Consider the following 18,217-nt stretch of genomic DNA (forward strand, 5'->3'; position numbering starts at 1 on the left):
CTGCCTTGGAACCTCCTGTCTCACCTCAGCTGAGTTAACTCACTTTCCCTGGGTCTCAGTTATCCCATCTATAAAATGGGGACAATCACAAAGCAACGTCTTAGGGCTGCTGTGAAGATTAGATGAGATAAAAGAATGACAAACCCTCGAAACATCTTCTTAACAAAAGACAGTAATTTAACAAGAGATGATCTTATAAGGTATAACTACAAATCTGTTTCATGAATAAAATCATAGGTGTGATTAACTTTTGCTTAAAAAGCAAATGGAGTCTTCCAATCTCTTTAATGAGCAACATCACTGCTCACAAACAGCACGTCAGTGGTGGTGTTTCTAAGCCGTGGCTGCACAGAAAAATCATCGTAGGATATTCACAAACACTCATGCCTGGTCTTCACCCCAGGATATTCTGATGCATTGCTCTGGGATTGGATCCCAACCCTGAGTATTTTTTAAGAATCATTCCGAGTGATTAGTTGGTACAGTTTTGAGAATGACTTGGGTTAGAAGGGTAAGTACAACTTGGCCTTAGGCAGTCACGCGGGACCTGCAGGCTGCAATCTGAGGTTGTCTCCATGGTTTAGCTCCACGGATGGCAACGGGGATTCACAGTCACATAAGCTATTTTTAGAGACGTGGCGATCAAACTGAATTCCACTTTTCCGGTACATATTAAAATGTCCATGTCCAATTGCTAGACTCTCAGAGGGTGCTGAAGACCCAGAGACCTGATACCTCCATTTCTACAGCCATTTCTTAAGAAGGTCAATAACAGTAGTACTGCTACTGTCAAAACGGTATTACTGCCATTTACTTAGCACTGTATCTGCTATCGACTGAAGAGTCACGTGTCCCCAGAATTCCTATGTTGAAGCCTTACCTTCCAATGTGGTGGTATTTGGAGGTGGGGACTTTGGTAGGTGATTAGATTTTGATGAGGTGATGAAGGCGGGCCCCCGTGATGGACTTAGTGTCCCTGTAAGAGGAGGAAGAGAGTCAAGAGCTGTTGCTCCCTCTCGCCTTCACAGGACACAGTGAGAAGTTGGTTGTCTGCAAGCCAGGAAAAGAGCCCTCACCAGAACCACACCACGCTGGCGCCCGGATCTTGGATTTCCAGCCTCTGAAACTGTGAGAAGGTCAATTTCTATTACGTAAGCCGCCAGTCTCCGGTATTTTGTGTGACAGCCCTAACACACGAAGACAGTATCTTTCACCAAGTTGGGGCGTTACATACATTACATACATACCACACTTACCTAAGTGTGGCTGTTACTATGTCATGGATAAATAAGCCCTCTGGCAAGGTGATTAATAGCACTGGACTAGGACACCGTCGAACGGAGCCTCTGTCCCACACTGATGGCAAAAGCAGAGGCGGGGTCTTAGATTTCGCTAAGCCTCCCTGAACCGTGGGAAGAATTAAGTGAGATAAGGCATACAGCATAGAGCAGAAGGCCCAGCTTAGCTTCACAGCCACAGCAGCAGGTATAAGAACATTATTAGTATTGTTCTGACACTCAGAGGGGTTAGTTACAGTGTCTAAACCTACACTGATTCTCAGGGGTGCAGTATGTTTTCAAACACACATTTCTAAACAACAAACCAAATGGCCCTATTACTCTAATACACTATCCTTGCCTTTTTCTTTCAACAGATGTCTGTTTTGGCATAACAGTATTCCCTTTAGTATAAGGCTATGTTTAAAGCCGGCTATCATTGGCACAGATCCCTATGTAAACTTTATTTTCCAATGACTTTTATAACTAACATGATCAAAAGAATTTTCCAAAGCATACAGTCCTGTCTTTGGAATACAATCCACCAAAGATAGAAAGTAAGGTGTTTAAAACATGACAGTAACACATATGAAATTATACAATCAGTTCCGTAAGATCTGCTGTCCTATGGTTTGGATCTCCCTGTGGGAATGTCATACCCTCTTACTCTATTTGATAAACCTCAAAGCCTTGGGAAGCGAACTCTTTTTTCCATGTAAAATTTGATTCTATCTTGACCTTCTAGAGTCATTTAAACCCCAAATTGCAGACAGATTTATGAGACAGAATGTTAAAACGACACGACTGTCTGGCAAATGTGGTTATTTACACAAGTATTAATTATTTGAAGTCATAAAAAAATTAGAATAAGTCAAGGTAAGCCATTTTAGATGGACATTTTCATCTACTTTATGAATGCATGTTAGTCACATCAACTTTTCTCAAAGTACAACCGGTAATTTCTTTAAAAACAGGATCCTGATCAATCACACTTGCTCTAAGCTCAGGAATGCCTGTAAAGGCTAGGCTAGCATCACCTAGAACTGCATGTTTTGAAGCCATCATCTTCTGCAAGGAGAGAATTTGATCTAGTGTTATTCAAAATAAGGCATATTGTGCTATGAGTAACAAGTAAACCCTGAACCTCCCAGGCTGAAAAAGGTTTATTTTTCACTCATGTTACCTGTTAATACAGGTCAGCAGGAACTCTGCACGTCATCATGAACCCAAACATCTTTAGACTCTGCTGTCTCAATTTACAACATCCAGAATCACTGAAGCAGAAAAAAAAAGAAAAAAGAAAAGAAAAAAAGGGAGTGTGGAGAACTACATCTCTACTAAATGCCTTGGGCTGGAAATTGTCCAAATCCCATCCACTGCTGACCCACTGGTCAGAATCAGTCATACAGACCTGCCTGACTGCCTCGGGCTGGGAAATTCTTCACGCGCCGAGGAAGAAGATGTGAGATTAGAGAGGATGAGCAATACTAACCTCTCTCACAGACCCACGGAAAGACACTTCCCAGCAAGTTCAAACAGGAAGTATCCAAAAGATGCTAAAACCTGCCTCATAACTTACTCAAGATACAGACACGGTTGTTTTCCACAATGAAACGCAAATGTCCACAGCTCAGTTTAAGCCCCTGAGAATACGATCCTGATCCTGCTCTAAGAAAATTTTCATGTATACGCTCGTGATCTTCACCTAAAAAGTTCTGCAAAATACGGTAATAAAATCTCCACAAGCACAATAGTTCCCCTCTCCCTCGGGAGCCAGGTGGTAAGCCTGGGGTGGTCATTCAGTCGCATGCCTGTGGTTTATAAAGGGCCCTGCAGGCGCAGCTGTAACCGGCTGGGCTGGAAGCTACAGGTCCGCCAGCGTGGTGGCCAGCTCTCTCAGAGTCTCCATTTTTAAGCCATCTGTTGGCCATCTCCCCCGAGAAGCCACGTCCACTGCAAAGTCCTTCACCCCCCTTGCCATGATGGCAAGGCAGCTTCTAGGAGAAAATTGCTGTGATGACTCTGCTGGATGTTTTTCAGACACTGGATCATGCTACTATTGTCATTTTGCACGTAGCACTCAGGGATCTTCAGACACATTTAAAATGATTAAAATAATGAGAAGAGTTGTTAAATCACAGCTTCCACTTATATCCAAATCCACTTAGGTTGGCTTTGCGTGGAGATGGGGGTCTATAAACATCAGACTCAAAAGAGACAAGAAGGCGTCACAGACTTTTTTTTAAAAAAAACAAACAAACAATAGTGGTACGAGAGCCAAAAGCAAGTTGAAAAACCAAAAAATATCAGTATAGGCAAGACACAATTTACAGCCAGACAGCTCTGTCCCTAGGACCGCGGAAAATGACAGATCCCTCAAAGCAGTGCCTTGCAAGACTGAGCTCAGCAGCTGGTGATGGCTATTTTCCTTATAACCAACTAAAAACTTGGGTTTAATTACTCTGAAGAAAAAAAGGAAGATAAAAACATTGCAGCAGGAAAGAGTCATAAGAGCTTTATTTCAGAGGGTTAAAAATTTAAACTCCTGGGAAAAAAAGCTACCTTAATCATTTTTGTCTTTATATATCATACAGTAAGAATTATGGAAAATGCTGTAGGTAAGTCCTTGTGCTTTTGACTAAAGAGAGAAGTATGTCAACTGGGTCAAAATTAAGTGGTTAATACATTTAAACAAATAAAGATTCTGAGTGTCTACAAAACAACAACAATGTTGCAGCAGGTCTTATTCTTAGTCTTTTCCTAAAGAATCTGGTTGTCTCTTCATCACTATTAACCAAAGAAGAAGGGATTATCAAGGTAACTCTCTCACACCCTGACTAAAAAGATTCCAAATCGGCAATGCCCGAGTTTTTCTTCCTAAATAAAGGAAAGCGTGTTCTTTACATTCCGCCCCCCGCGCCTGCCCCTGCCCCCACTCCCATGTAGCTGCTTTTTATCCCGTCCATGCACAGGAAGCTTCCACAGTCTCATCAGACGAGACTACTAAACGTTGTTCCACAAATAGTCCATGCTGGTCTCTCCCTCTGAAGCCCAGCTGTGCTTACAGGAACTGGGGACCTCGAAGTGCATTGATTTTGACCTTCTGCTTCCTAGAAACAGCGTGTAGGCCACCCACTCTGTCCAGTGTACATAAAATCTTAACTCTTGAAATTACTTTTTTGGTCCCTTAAGCGCTGAGGTGGGTGTTCCTGCGGCTTCTGCTCTGTTTTCACTGCACGCGCTTTCCTTGGGTGATGCCAGCTACTGCGCTGATCTCTGCTCTGCTCTGTTTGATTATCTTTATGTTGCTGATGCTCAAAGTCTTGGCGAGGTCCCCAGTCTCTTTAAGTTCGACATGTCCCCAACTGAACTCAACATCTTCCCCTCATTCTAAACATTTCACTATCAGAAATCTTGGTGGAGATTCTTGGCCAGAAATCTTGGCCATTAAGTGCAATTCCTCCCACTCATCTTTAATCATCAACTGTCTGAATTCCTCTTCTGTCTGTGCACATGTCTGTCTCCCACGTTGCTTACTGAAAGTGTCCTAGGCATTCTCTCAGTCTCCAGTCTTGTCCCTTGACAATCCACTTCCTACACTGAAGTCAAGTGTTGTCTTTCTAAAATGAAAATCTTACCATCCACCCGCTCAAAGTCTTCCATGTGTCTTGCTCTTCCTTCGAATGGGATACGTCTTGTACTACCCTGTACAGTTTGGCTGCTACTAACTTCTCATCAGCATCACTTGACAATACTGTGCATCCCCTACACTCCAGAAATACTCAGCTGTTCGTTTCACCTGGTACACCACGCTCTTCCTTGTCTCTGAATCTTTACATGTGCTACTTTCTCAAAATATTCTTCAACTCCTTTTTCCATTACTACCCCTAATTCTCCTCAATCTCCTCCAGTTTCACCTGAACCACTTTCCCTCGCCCTTTAGATTGCAGGTTAACCAAAGACCAAGAGTCCTTATCTTCAGTGTCGATTAGATGTTCCTCCTTAGCATCCTGTACTTCACGCTTAAGCTCTGCTACAAATGACTATTTCTTTTCATGTTGTGTTCATACTAGCCACCTAGCTCCACGAATGCAAGGACAATGTCTTTCCCAACACTGCTGTCCCTTGGTCTAATGTGGTATTACATAAACAGGGAACTTTGACCAATACTTGTTGAATAAGCCTTATATGAAGCAGGGAAGGGGGAGTTGATATTCTCAGAGACCTGTGGAAGAGCCATCCCTTTCCTAAAGAAAGGAAGTGAAGTAATGGTCAACTCACACAACATTGTCCTGAGGTCGATGTGGTACTTAGTAGGGTGACTGTCTCCAGGAAAAGGCCAGTGGGCAAGAGGAGGACAGAAACTGACCAAGTGACGGCTGGAGGAAAGGATGGCTCAGATGAAGGCATTAGGGGTGACAGGTTTTACAGAAAGACTCTCAGCTGGAAGAACATTTGTATCCTCAGTTGAACATTTTTGAAAGTATTCTTCATAGTAAGGATTTTTAAATAGAGGGGTGCTCTGGTCCCATAAACTTACTCTCTTGCCTTCTCTCTTTTCTGCTCAAAAAATATACTGTTTTCCAGAGGTAAAACATTATCTCACATACATCTCAGCAATGTTCTGCTAGAACAGTCTACCCAAGACATAGAAATAAAAGCAAAAAACCCCAAATAGGACCTAATTAAACTTACAAGTTTTTGCACAGCAAAGGAAACCATTTGCAAAACAAAATGACAACCTATGGAATGGGAGAAAATATTTGCAGAAGATGAGACTGACAAGGGCTTGATTTCCAGAACATATAAACAGCTCATATGACTTAATAAGAAAAAAAACAAACAACCCAATCCAAAAATAGGCAGAAGACCTAAACAAGCAATGCTCCAATGAAGACATACGAATGACCAATAGGCACATGAAAAAATGCTCAATATCACTAATTGTCAGAGAAATGCAAATCAAAACTACAATGAGGTATCACCTCACACCAGCCAGAATGGCCATCATTCAAAAGTCCACAAATGATAAACGCTGGAGAGGCTGTGGAGAAAAGGGAACCCTCCTACATTGTTGGTGGAAATGCAGTTTGGTGCAGCCATTATGGAAAACAGTATGGAGATTCCTTAAAAGACTAAAAACAGACTTACCATATGACCCAGCAATCCCACTCCTGGGCATATATCCAGAGGGGACCTTAATTCAACAAGACACCTGCACCCCAATGCTCATAGCAGCACTATTTACAATAGCCAAAACATGGAAACAACTTAAATGCCCGTCGACAGATGACTGGATAAAGAAATTGTGGTGTATTTATACAATGGAATACTATTCAGCTATAAAAAATGAGAAAATAATGCCATTTGCAGCAACATGGATGGCCCTGGAGAATATCATTCTAACTGAAGTAAGCCAGAAAGAGAAAGAAAAATACCATGTGATATCACTCATATGTGGAATCTAAAAAAAAAAATAGACAAATGAACTTATATATAAAACAGAAGCAGACTCACAGACACAGAATACAGACTTGTGGTTGCCATGGGGGAGAGGGGTGGGAAGGGATAAACTGGGAGTTCGAGATTTACAGATACTGACTGGTATATGCAAAACAGACAAACAAGTTCATACTGTATAGCACAGGGAAATATATTCAATGTCTTGTAGTAGCTTACAGTGAAAAAGAATATGAAAATGAATATATGTATATCCACGTATGACTGAAGCATTGTGCTGTAACCAGAAATTGATGCAACACTGTAAACTGACTATACCTCAATAAAAAAATACATATACTGTTTTCTAAGCCTTTAATTTGTTTTTATCCATAAAAAAATAACTGAAGAAAATTAGTCTCATGAGTTTCTATGGACACAAAAATGTTAATGTAAGAAAATGTATTATATTATTTGATTTAGGACTATGACTTCATTCATACAGTCGGAAGTTCTTTGTTTATTCTTCAGCCATGTTCTGGCCTTTAATATTTGTTTCTTTGACATTTATACAGGCAGTTTTATAATTTAACTGTATGCCTTCAAGGTCCAGAAAGTAAACTTAGAGTAAGACAAATAAGATAAAACAGACAGTAATATACGCAATAGATTTACTTAGTTCCATTCATGTAGCATCAATGCATCACACATTCCAAAAGCAAGCATCTGTCAAATTTCACATGGATCATCTTCATTGGGTTCAATAATTGGATACATGGTCAAACAATTTTCATTGCATGTGGTTTGGGGCATGCATTTCATTCCTTATTGGTCTGCTTTTTTTGAATTAACATGTCAATTATTTGCGTTGATAGGAACGGGGAAGATAACCAGAGGAAGGAGCAGTGGTGGAAAATATGCCTCTTGCTGCTGCACAGAACACACATGGCAGGTGATGAGCAAAGAGCTAACTCCCAGAGAGACCTACATGGCACATTTTGGCACGTGTGGGTAAGTATAATGCTTATTAGTCTAAAAAATGAGAAAATATTATAAAAATATAGGAATTAGAAAACCCTAGACAAGTTAGAATACAGAAAAAATTTTAAGCCGAGTTATTTGAATCAGGCAATATTTAATGTATCAAATAGTAATCTTAATAGCTTGGTATAAAGTAATCTAAACCCAGGACACTAACCATGTCAAAAGGCAGCAGGCATCCTGGCCAAGCCAGAATCCTTTGCCAGGGTTAGTGTTCTCTGCTGACACACTTAGGCACCCCTCCAGTTACAAGAGTACTGATTTGATTACTGATATTATAAAAATAACCATTCTCTAAGTGATTACATGTAGTAAATAAAATTAGAACTATACGGAAGTATTTGAATAATTGCAATCTCTTTGAGGACCACTTGCAACTTCTTCTAACTGCTTCACAGACCTGCAGGGGAGAAACAAAATAAAAGAAGATGTGCTTAATGATATGTCTGTAGAGCAGTGTATTAAAAAGAAAGATTGGGATTTTAATGCTTTCCTAGACTCCATATGAACTTTTACAGTGGTAGTGCCTGCAGGGTAGCACCTCTATTACCCGTATTTCACCGCCATTATGTCAATTTCTGGTATCTGTGCAAAACATTTTTTTGCATATATAATATGTAGAAATATCTTGAGCTGTTAAAATAGATTGACTTCTCTTCAAATATGGCCAGTGAGAAATACCTGCAAGGTGTGTACACAGTTACTCTCCTGGAAGGAATCACGAAAACTGAATTTAGAAAACTAGAGTGGCTTCAGCCCTGGAACTGTCTGTCCACACTGCTTGACTGGAAAGAAGTTCTTGACTTTTTCCTAGAAGAACAGGACTGGGATAGCAAGCGGCTACATCTGTGCTTCGAGCATACTTTATTTTACATTTTTTTTTCTGCTTTGTGCCTTAGTTATAGTTAATATTTCTGATTCACCCACTAGACCATAAACACCTTAAAAGAAGCATATCAATCTCCAGATTTCTCACAGGACCTGAAAACAGTTTGCACGCGGTGCTTGCTCAGTAAGTCGTTGTTTGATGGGAGAGAGAGAAAAGCAGAAGGGAGGAAGGGAGATGGTGAAGACGGAGGTTGGGTTATTTGTACAAACACTTCTCCCTCATCTGGGATGCGAGACTTAACCCAACCAGCTCCGGCTGACTCCTCTATCTGGCGCAGTCCCTCAGGCCTTAAACAGCACTTTCTCTGGGCCCTCTGACTGCTTTCAAGAGGGGATTCTCCTGCTGTGTACTCTTGTCTCATCCTAATGCTGGCACAGCAATCAGCAGCAGCACTGGATGTAAAGAACGTTCAACGTGTGACTTCATCACCCAGGAAGCTGGTGTCACCCATGACAGCGATGTGTCCTTTCTTGGCATAGTTCCTGATTCATTGTCAGCCTTTATTTCAGATAAATCCCACGAATGATTTACTCATGAGATCTCAGGTTGAAGGGCAGTACGCCTATATGTCACACAAAGAACATTTGAAGGACTAAGGAAGAACCACATGATCTTCGTGTTCCTGCAACGGTAGGGTTATCCCCTAGAAGAGAGATACAATTTTTGTGTGTGATACAAAAGGACAGAACCAGAGAGAAGGCAGCTACGGGGCTTTAGATTTTGGAGCAAACAGGAGAGTAATTTCTTTTAAAGTAGTTTTTAAACATTACAACTTAAATGCATGGGTTGTTTGTTCGTTTGTTTTTGGTCACCATGCTGTACATTACATCCTCATGACTTATTTTTGTTACAACCGGAAGTCTGTACCTTTGACCACCTTCATCCATTCTGCTTACCCGCTGCCTCTGGCAGCCACCAAGCTGTTCTCTGTAAATATAAGCTTGGTGTTTTGTTGTGTTTAGATTCCACATAGAAGTGACATCATATAGAATTTTGTTTTTCTCTGTCTGACTAATTAAACTTAGCATAATGACCTCAAGGTCTGTCCATGTTATCGTAAATGGCAAGATTTCATCTTTTTATGGCTCAGTAATATTCTAGTGTGTGTGTGTGTGCGTGTGTGTGTGTGTGTACAACACATTTTATTTATCTGTTCATCCCTTGATGGACACCTGGGTTTTTCCATATCTTGGCCATTGTAAACAATGCTTCAATGAACATGGGGGTACATACAGCTTTTCAAGACATTTTTTGTTTGTAACCACCCAGACAGTATTGTGCAGATACAAATACAGCTGAGCCTTGAACAACATGGGTTTGAACTGTGCAGGCCCATTTACATGTGGATTTTCTTCCCAATAAATATGTTCTATACAATCCACAGTTGACTCAATTCACAAATGTGAAACCACAGGTACAGAGAGTCGACTGTGAGGTAATATATGGATTTCCAACTATGTGGAGAATGGGTACCTTAACCCCCACATTGTTCAAGGGTCAAGTGTATACAACTGTGAATGTGTTTATGCATTTATATATAACAAAAAATGAATTACATCTAATATACTGTCTTGTGACTCACTTTTTAAATGTAACAATATTCTAAAAATGTTTCCACACCAGAATATATATAGACATAGAAGATAAATAGGTGGATCCAGTTAATATCAGTACAAATCTATGTATATATCCCATTAATAACTATCTCATTCTTCATAATAGATGCACAGTATTCCATTATATAGATCGCTATTTTTTTTTAATCAATCCTCCTTTTTTGGTCATTAGGTTGTTTCCATTTTTTACATTTTCCATGTTTTATTATAAGACAGTTTCCAAGTTTTATTATAAAACATATGCAATGAACATAATAGTATTCTGATAACTACACAGTAGTGCATTGCAGAAAGTATTTCCTTAGGTGATTCCTTAATGCAAAATTATTAGTCAATGAGCAATTAGAGCAGAGCACGGGAGGGGTGTACCTCCCATTACTCAAGATATTCACATAGAAGCTGGTTAATCATTTGGTAGGGGTATTGCAGAGGAGATAAGCATTAGATGGAAAGAGAAGTCGATAATTCTAAAATTCTTTCTCATCTTGATATTCTGTGATTCTCTGAATGCTGCGGACAAACTCAACCCTTTCCTTCCCTCTGTAACACACTTGAGAGAAAATGCTGAGCATTGTTCATCTTTATGTAGCCAGTTCATATAACAGCCTCATGTCGTGGATGTGAAGTCATTCTGAGACGTTGTATCTCCAAGATACATTTAACGGTGTTATTGAGTCCACAGTCCGCACAATGGGGGTGTAGGTTTTCATATATCTAAACATGAATTTCTAAACATGAATTACTGCCAGGGAGTAGGGGTTTCAAGTCCCACTTCCTCAGCATCGGAGAACACAGACTCACTGAGCAGCCTGAGATCCACAGAACATCACAAAAGAAAGAGAAAACATCATGCAGAGTCATTGGAGGAAAATCTTTTTCTCATTGTAGGTCATGAGGACTATGTATTTTTTTTTTAAAAATCAGAACTTTTGAGTAGTTGTAAATGGTGCCCGTTACCTGACATTGATATTAAGTGCCCTGAGCAAACGTACCAGAGTAGACCAGTGCGGGACAAGAGGAACATGGAACACAAAGGAGAAGATCAGCAGAACCTGCACAATGAGAGAAGAAGAGGTAATATGCTGGACTAGGGAAAAAAAAAAAACAGTCCATTAAACACGATTCTCTTCTGGTCTGACCAATTTTTAGAGAGGATTAACTGAAATTAACACCAGAACGACACTCAGAATATACAGTGACTACAGTTATGCATAAATTCACGGTTTAATAGTGTGTATATTCTCATTTCATAATTCAGTCATTTTCAATGTAAACTTTTTCTGATTTTAAATAAGGACTAGGGCAAAATCCCCCTCCAGAAATATATGTGGACTGAAGGATGATCCCACCTGGATCACTGTCATAATTCTTTCGGCCAGCATGGGTTAGGCAGGACAGTCACACTCTACAGAGAGCTACCCTGACACAGCTTCTTCAGGACTGGATAGATACACGTCACAGTATTGTGGTGCTGTGATCATCACAAAATTATTACCATGTTTACCTGAAGAAGTGCATATTTACACACACACACTATCTTTTTAATGCCTTGCACGTAATATTGTACGCTAATATTAAGTCCTCTGAATGCATCCGAGGCAGAAGAGCAGTTCCTAGCAGGACAAGGGGAGGTGAGCATTCTAGTTTAAAAGAGCGGAGAAGTAAACAGAAGATCAAAGAAAGTGAAATAAAGGCATCAAGGGAGATAAGCTTTCACATTTCTTGGAGAGAAAGGAAATAGATTAAGTCTTAAGTTCTCCAAAGCAGATCTTGGAATGCTGGTCCTGCAAGGTGTTAATATAGATGATCCACAAACAAATAGTTCCTTGATCAAAGACTTTTGGACAAAATACCATCTGCCTTTTGGAAGATCAAAATACACACCAGCATATTAAAGGCTCTTAGAAGTCTTATAATAAAGGGAAACTACTCAACCTGATATTTATCAAAGTTATTTGATAATAGATTTCCAGGTAACTCACTTTTTAATGTTCTCTAGGGATACACTGGTTGAATACTGCTTCAGCTAGAGTGAAAGAGGCATGCCAATGCAATGCTGCTTCATGTAATTTAGCAGCAAAATAGTATAATAAAAAAAAAGCATGAGTTTTGTACTCAGATAGGCCTGAGGTCAAATTCTGGCCCCATTTCTTTTTATACATGTGACCTTGAGCAAGTTGTCATCGCTCAGCATCCTCCACAGAGTGGGGTTTCTAAGGGGAACATCTTTGGAAATAACATTAAGCAGTGAGTATTTGATAATTTCAGAGAATTCAAATTTAGATGAATAGGAACTACAAGAGACATGTGAATTCAAGGTGGGGCTTGCTTATGGAGAGTTGATGGTGAAGAAACCTAGAGAACTTGGCAAATGTGTAGAAATCTTACACATACAGGGGCTTTGAATAAAATAAGGATGCATTCACGTCTGAATGTTCTTTACTACCCAAAGATATGAGAGGTGCTGGCAAGAGAGCAGTTGAATTATGCTCTATGTTAATAGTTCCCTTAAGTTTTAAGTGTATCAGAATCACCTGGAAGGCTTTTAAAACACAGATTGCTGGAGTCCACCATCGGAGTCTCTGACTTAGTAGATGTGGGGTGGGGCCCAAGGAAACCGCCAAGTTCCCGAGAGGTGTTTGCTGCCGTTTGTGGACCACGCTCTGAACATCACTGTTCTGCGCAGCATGGACATTAGGGTGAAGGATGAAGCCAGCTGTGGTCTGGCAAATTTGAAGAAAAAGGAGTAGTGGTGCCTGGATACCAAAGTAAGACTGAAGTGTGGGTTTAGTAGGAAATAGAGAATCTGAAAGGTAGAAGGTTGGGGACAGAGAGTAGATTATAGCAATCTGAGATCTCAGAGTTGGATGCTATTTCACATTTGACAAGAAAAAACATTACACTGCCTTACAAGAGCCTTAGACTTGAGAGGACCAAGGAATTATAACAGTAGGACATTGGGAAAATCCCCAAATGAAACTTAAAGTTTCCTAAAGACAGGAGTGTGGCAGAGGGGAAAGCAGCGACCCAAATGTCAGCACCCCACACGAAAGACCAGAAGTGATTAGCGAGATTACAGTGACAAACAAAGACACAGGACACCAGGACAAATGACAGGAGCCTAAAGAGAAGGGGGATTCCAGGTAGAAGATTAATGACACCATGCTGCGATGGAAAGCGGCAGCCGCCCCTGGTGAAGGCTAAAAAGGAAAGCAGTGTCTTCTAGGAATCATTTCAAATGAGGCAAAAAAAAAAAAAAAAGGCGTGGGGAGGGTTCTTTGAATAGCATTGAAGAATGATCAGTTTGCAAATCGAATTCCTGTTTCATAGACCACAGTGGAAAGATCTGGGAAATACGTCAGCAGTGGTTAAGAATACAAATACACGAGAAGATTTTAGTTTGATAGGGGCAGCGGAGCAAGGCAGCCGGCCAAGGACAACAGGAATGAAAGACAGCAGTAACTGATCGCACGTTTCTGAACTGAACTTCAGCATAACGTCCCTGTGTGACAGCTGACTGAGGTGTCCGCCTTACACGGCTGCCCTCTGTGATACAGGACTGCCCGGACGGGCGACAGCCAGTTCGTCCCCACATTTGTGGGGATGTAAGTAACGACGCAGCTTTGGTGGGGAAAGAACAAGCCATAAAGTCTAGAAGGAAAGATGATATTTTTGTTTGCAGATGAGAACCCTCTTCTTTCCTCTTCAATGCTACAGGTACAGGGTTGTTCAGTGGAAAACAGCAGCACACATCACCTGTGGCAACACATCACAAATGCATGTGTAGGGACTGATGTCAATGCTGCTGTGTTAATGCTCCCTGTTCACTGCAACTCTGATTGAACTATCGTTACTGCAGAGGAACAACACACCCAACATACGAAATGTCATTGAATGTGCTGTGTCTTGTGTATACCGATAACTCATTTATTGTACACATCATTTATCCGTCTATGTTTCTAGACACGAGGGCCTCCCTGAATAATCGGAAGATGGAGACAGGCTTGGCTGCTTGCTTGAGTGATCGTCAAGTCACTTAGCCAATCTGAACTAAATTTATTCATTCATTCAATTTATTCAGTAAATACTTACTAAGTAAATACTGAACGTATAAATATTTATTAGTGTTGAACACTTACAGTGTAAAATAAGAATATTAAGGTTAAATTTTCCTAATAGGTTAATTTTTGGAATTAAGTATGTGGAAGCCATTTATAAATTATAAAGCCTTATATAACTAGTAGAAACTTTCAGAAAATTGTTTTACATATTAACAAATGGATAAACTTTTTTGTCCTAATACGAAGGGGAAAGTCGTGTATAATTTATGCTTAAGAATATGAAGGAAAGCTATGTTTTGGGGCTGAAGAATGTTTAATTATACTAAAATTGATATACAGTTTTGGGATATTTAGTCAACATTTCAAAACAAGCCATTTTGAAGAAATTTGGCAGTATGCTTTGAACAGTTGTTCTATTTTTAATAGCTTACTATGGGATTGAAAACATGCTTAATGTAATTACTAAATGTTATTTATTTTATTCTGTCAAAATTTTAATTTTTATGTTTATCATATATGCCTCCCTTAATTTTCTGGACGACTTTGCCTGTAGATAATAATTTGGAGCACAGTATAAATATAACTAAATCAAGTTGAAGTTTATATTAAAAGCAGATTTCCTACCCAAATGTATTACTGCTTGTTTCTTTATATGTCATTTTCCTTATTTTTATATCTTATGGTGCTTTCTTTATGATACAAACTCTTTTTAGTGTGCAGTGAAATAATTCCTTTCTTGATACCATCTATACACACATTCCTTTCCCCTCCCTCCCTTTTTAAGCTTCTAGAAATGCAGAGCAGAACATGTGGCTTTGGATTAAGTTAGAATGCAAATTCCACTTATTAACTGCATATCCTTGGGAAAGGTTTTTAACAAATCTGCGTTTGTAGCATCAGTAACATCACCGTCACATCAAGTTGTTGAGAGGATTAGAGATACTACATAGCACATAACAACAAAAATTTAATAAATGTCAGTCCTCTTCCATGTTCTCCTTTTTCAGAGATACATGTGTTTCTACATAAGCCTTCAAATTTCAATTACTCTTAATAGGCGTTAAGGAGAAACTGAAAGTTAGAGTTCTAAATATATCCCCAAATAGACTGTAGTTTTATTTTATGTCAGACTATGTGACAATTTTCCCAGTTTATTATTAAATTATACATCTATTAGAGTATACGTTAACTTTCTCAGTGAAAACAGATTTATTATGCACATTTTTGAAGTTCTGTACTTAGAACTCCTATTCTGTCTTTATAGATCCTCTTAATTATGCCTACACAAATAGTTTCTTCAGCCATGAAGTGTATTTCCAGGCTAGGATTTCTTGCCAGATCCTAAAAACAAGTATTCCACTAACTTCTCAGAGTCTAGGCCAGTCTACGCTAGCTGAGACAATAAAAATATAGCATCTTCTGTTCATTAATTTTTTTTTTAGTTTGATAAAAGTAAGCACTTGAGTCGGAAGCAGCAGAAAAAAGAATAAAATAATACAGTAGGTTGAGATCAATGATCACATAGCTGCAGGTGCTCCCATTAGTAGCTGTGAGACAAACTCTCACAGCCTGGGGTAACACGTAAGAGCACGGCTCAAGACAGTCACACCATGCATGAGCCCACCAAAGGGAGAGGCCACTCTTTTTGCCCCAAATTGGGGCTATAAAACCCCTCTCACCTCTGCAGTGGCAAGGCATATTAAAGGCAATAAGTTGAATGCAAATGCCATAAATAATTAAGGAAAAAAATGAGCTGTAGCTTCACAAATGAAAAGATAAATCATTCCTGGCTAGTAAGTAAAAGGCAAAGGTATTTGGCAGAGAACCTTGGAGGAGAGCATTCTCCCTTATTCCCATGTAGTTACATGTATCTACAATCTGAGTTACAATCTGAGAATTCACCAACTGTAGATGCAGTTGAGTGAGAGCCCATCCTCTGCAATTTACTAGTGTGGGGACCACAGGGAAGAAGCAGGACCTTAAATGAGTCTCCTGGCTCCTAGTTTTTTACCATTCCATCATAGCTTCTAAAAAATGAAATTAGACTCCCACTGAGAATATTAAATGACACATGTTTGTGCTCACAATAGAACAATGAGTCCACTAGTAAACTACAGTGAGAACCTAGCAAGTGCATGGAAGGAATTCCATACAGAAGTAAGAACAATGCCATTAATAAAAACATCAGTAATGCTAAATAGAAACCTAATAATAAGTGAGAGACTAAAGTCCTTGTAGGATAAAAGATAAGTTAATATTGTCATTAACTTTTTAACAAATAGAAATCATTTCATATGACATATGCTTAGTTAATTCTTAAGTAAAAACTTAGAATTTACATACTATGTATCTACTATGTTTGGCACACTTTAAAGCGATGAAAAAGTTAGTATTTTCTTACTCTGTAAAAACAAAACGCATAATCTGAAAATGTGTTGACTGCGCTCATATTTATTGAAATATACTGGAGTGAGAAATGTAACATCCAGTAATGGCTGGGTAAATTATTCAGATAAAGTATTCCACTAAAAATATGTAAAAGAGTTGGACAAAATATTTTTTTAATTGAAACATAGTTGACATAGAATATTATGCTAATTTCAGGTATACTACAGAATGATTTGACATTTCATACATTATGACATGAGCACCACAGTAATTCCAGTAACTACTGGTCCCCATAAAGTTATTATAATATTATTGACCGTATTCCTTATACTGTATATTACATCCTGTGAATTATTTATTATTTTAACTGGAGGTTTGTGTCTCTTAATTCCCTTTACCTACTTTGCCCATTGTCCACACCTCTCCCTTCTGGTGACCACTAATTTGTTTTCTGTACTTATGAGTCTGTTTCTGTTTTGTTTTGTTTGTTCATTTGTTCTGTTTTTAGATTTTATAGTTTTTAGACCTGTTTTATCTCTTTAGTTTGATTTATTCTTAGGCATTTTATTCCTTTTGAGGCAATTTAAATGGGATAGTTTTCTTAATTTCTCTTTCTGTATATTGATTTTGTATCCTGCAACTTTACTGAATTCATTTATGAGTTCTAATAGTTTTTAGTGGCATCTTTAAAATTTTCTCTATGTAGTATCTTGTCATCTGCAAACAGTGAAACTTTCACTCCTTCCTTTACAGTTTGAATTCTTTTTATTTCTGTTTCTTGTCTGATTGCTGTGGCTAGGACTCCTTACACTATGTTAAATAAAAGTGGCGAGAGTGGGCATCCTTGTCTTGTTCTTGATCTTACAGAAAATACTTTCAGCTTTTCACCCTTGAGTATGATGTCAACTGTGGGCCTGTCATGAATGGCCTTTATTAAGTTGAGGTATGTCCCTCCAAACCCAGTTGTTGAGAGTATTTATCATGAAAGAAGGCTAAATTTTGTCAAATGCTTTTTCTGCATCTGTCGAGGTGATCATTTGATTTCTGTCCATTGTCTTGTTTTGTTAATGTGGTATATCTTGTTGATTGACTGTGGATATTGAACCATCCTTGCATCCCTGTCATAAATTCCACTTGATCATGGTGTATGATCCTTTTAAGATATTGCTGAATAGAGCTTGCTAATATTTTGTTGAGGAATTTTGCATCTGTATTCATCAGGGATATTGGCCTGTAATTTTCTTTTTTTGTAGTGTCTTTGTCTGGTTTTAGTATCAGTCTAATGGTGGCCTTGTAGAATAAATTTGGGAGGATTTCATCCTCTTCAATTTTTAGGAATAGTTTGGGAAGGATAGGTGTTAGTTCTCAACTATTCCATGGAGATTTGCATGAGGAAAGCTCTATATGAAGAGAAATCAAGGTCCCTGACCATCAGCCCTGAATAAACTCTTAGGCAACAGTGACTACCAACATGTTATTCATGTGAGTTACCCATCTTCTAAGTGT

General features: G+C 39.0%; 1 protein-coding gene across 1 annotated transcript in view; it reads right to left on the reverse strand.

Moving 5' to 3' along the window:
* Positions 1-18,217, reverse strand: part of C29H8orf34 (chromosome 29 C8orf34 homolog) — a 284,320-nt gene that overhangs the window by 35,163 nt on the left and 230,940 nt on the right. The window contains 2 exon segments of the mRNA XM_072951848.1: positions 881-976; positions 11,255-11,314. Coding sequence (XP_072807949.1) covers positions 881-976; positions 11,255-11,314 — 156 coding nt within the window.

The sequence above is a fragment of the Vicugna pacos genome, chromosome 29, assembly GCF_048564905.1.
Source record: "Vicugna pacos chromosome 29, VicPac4, whole genome shotgun sequence".
Taxonomy (NCBI): Eukaryota; Metazoa; Chordata; class Mammalia; order Artiodactyla; family Camelidae; genus Vicugna; species Vicugna pacos.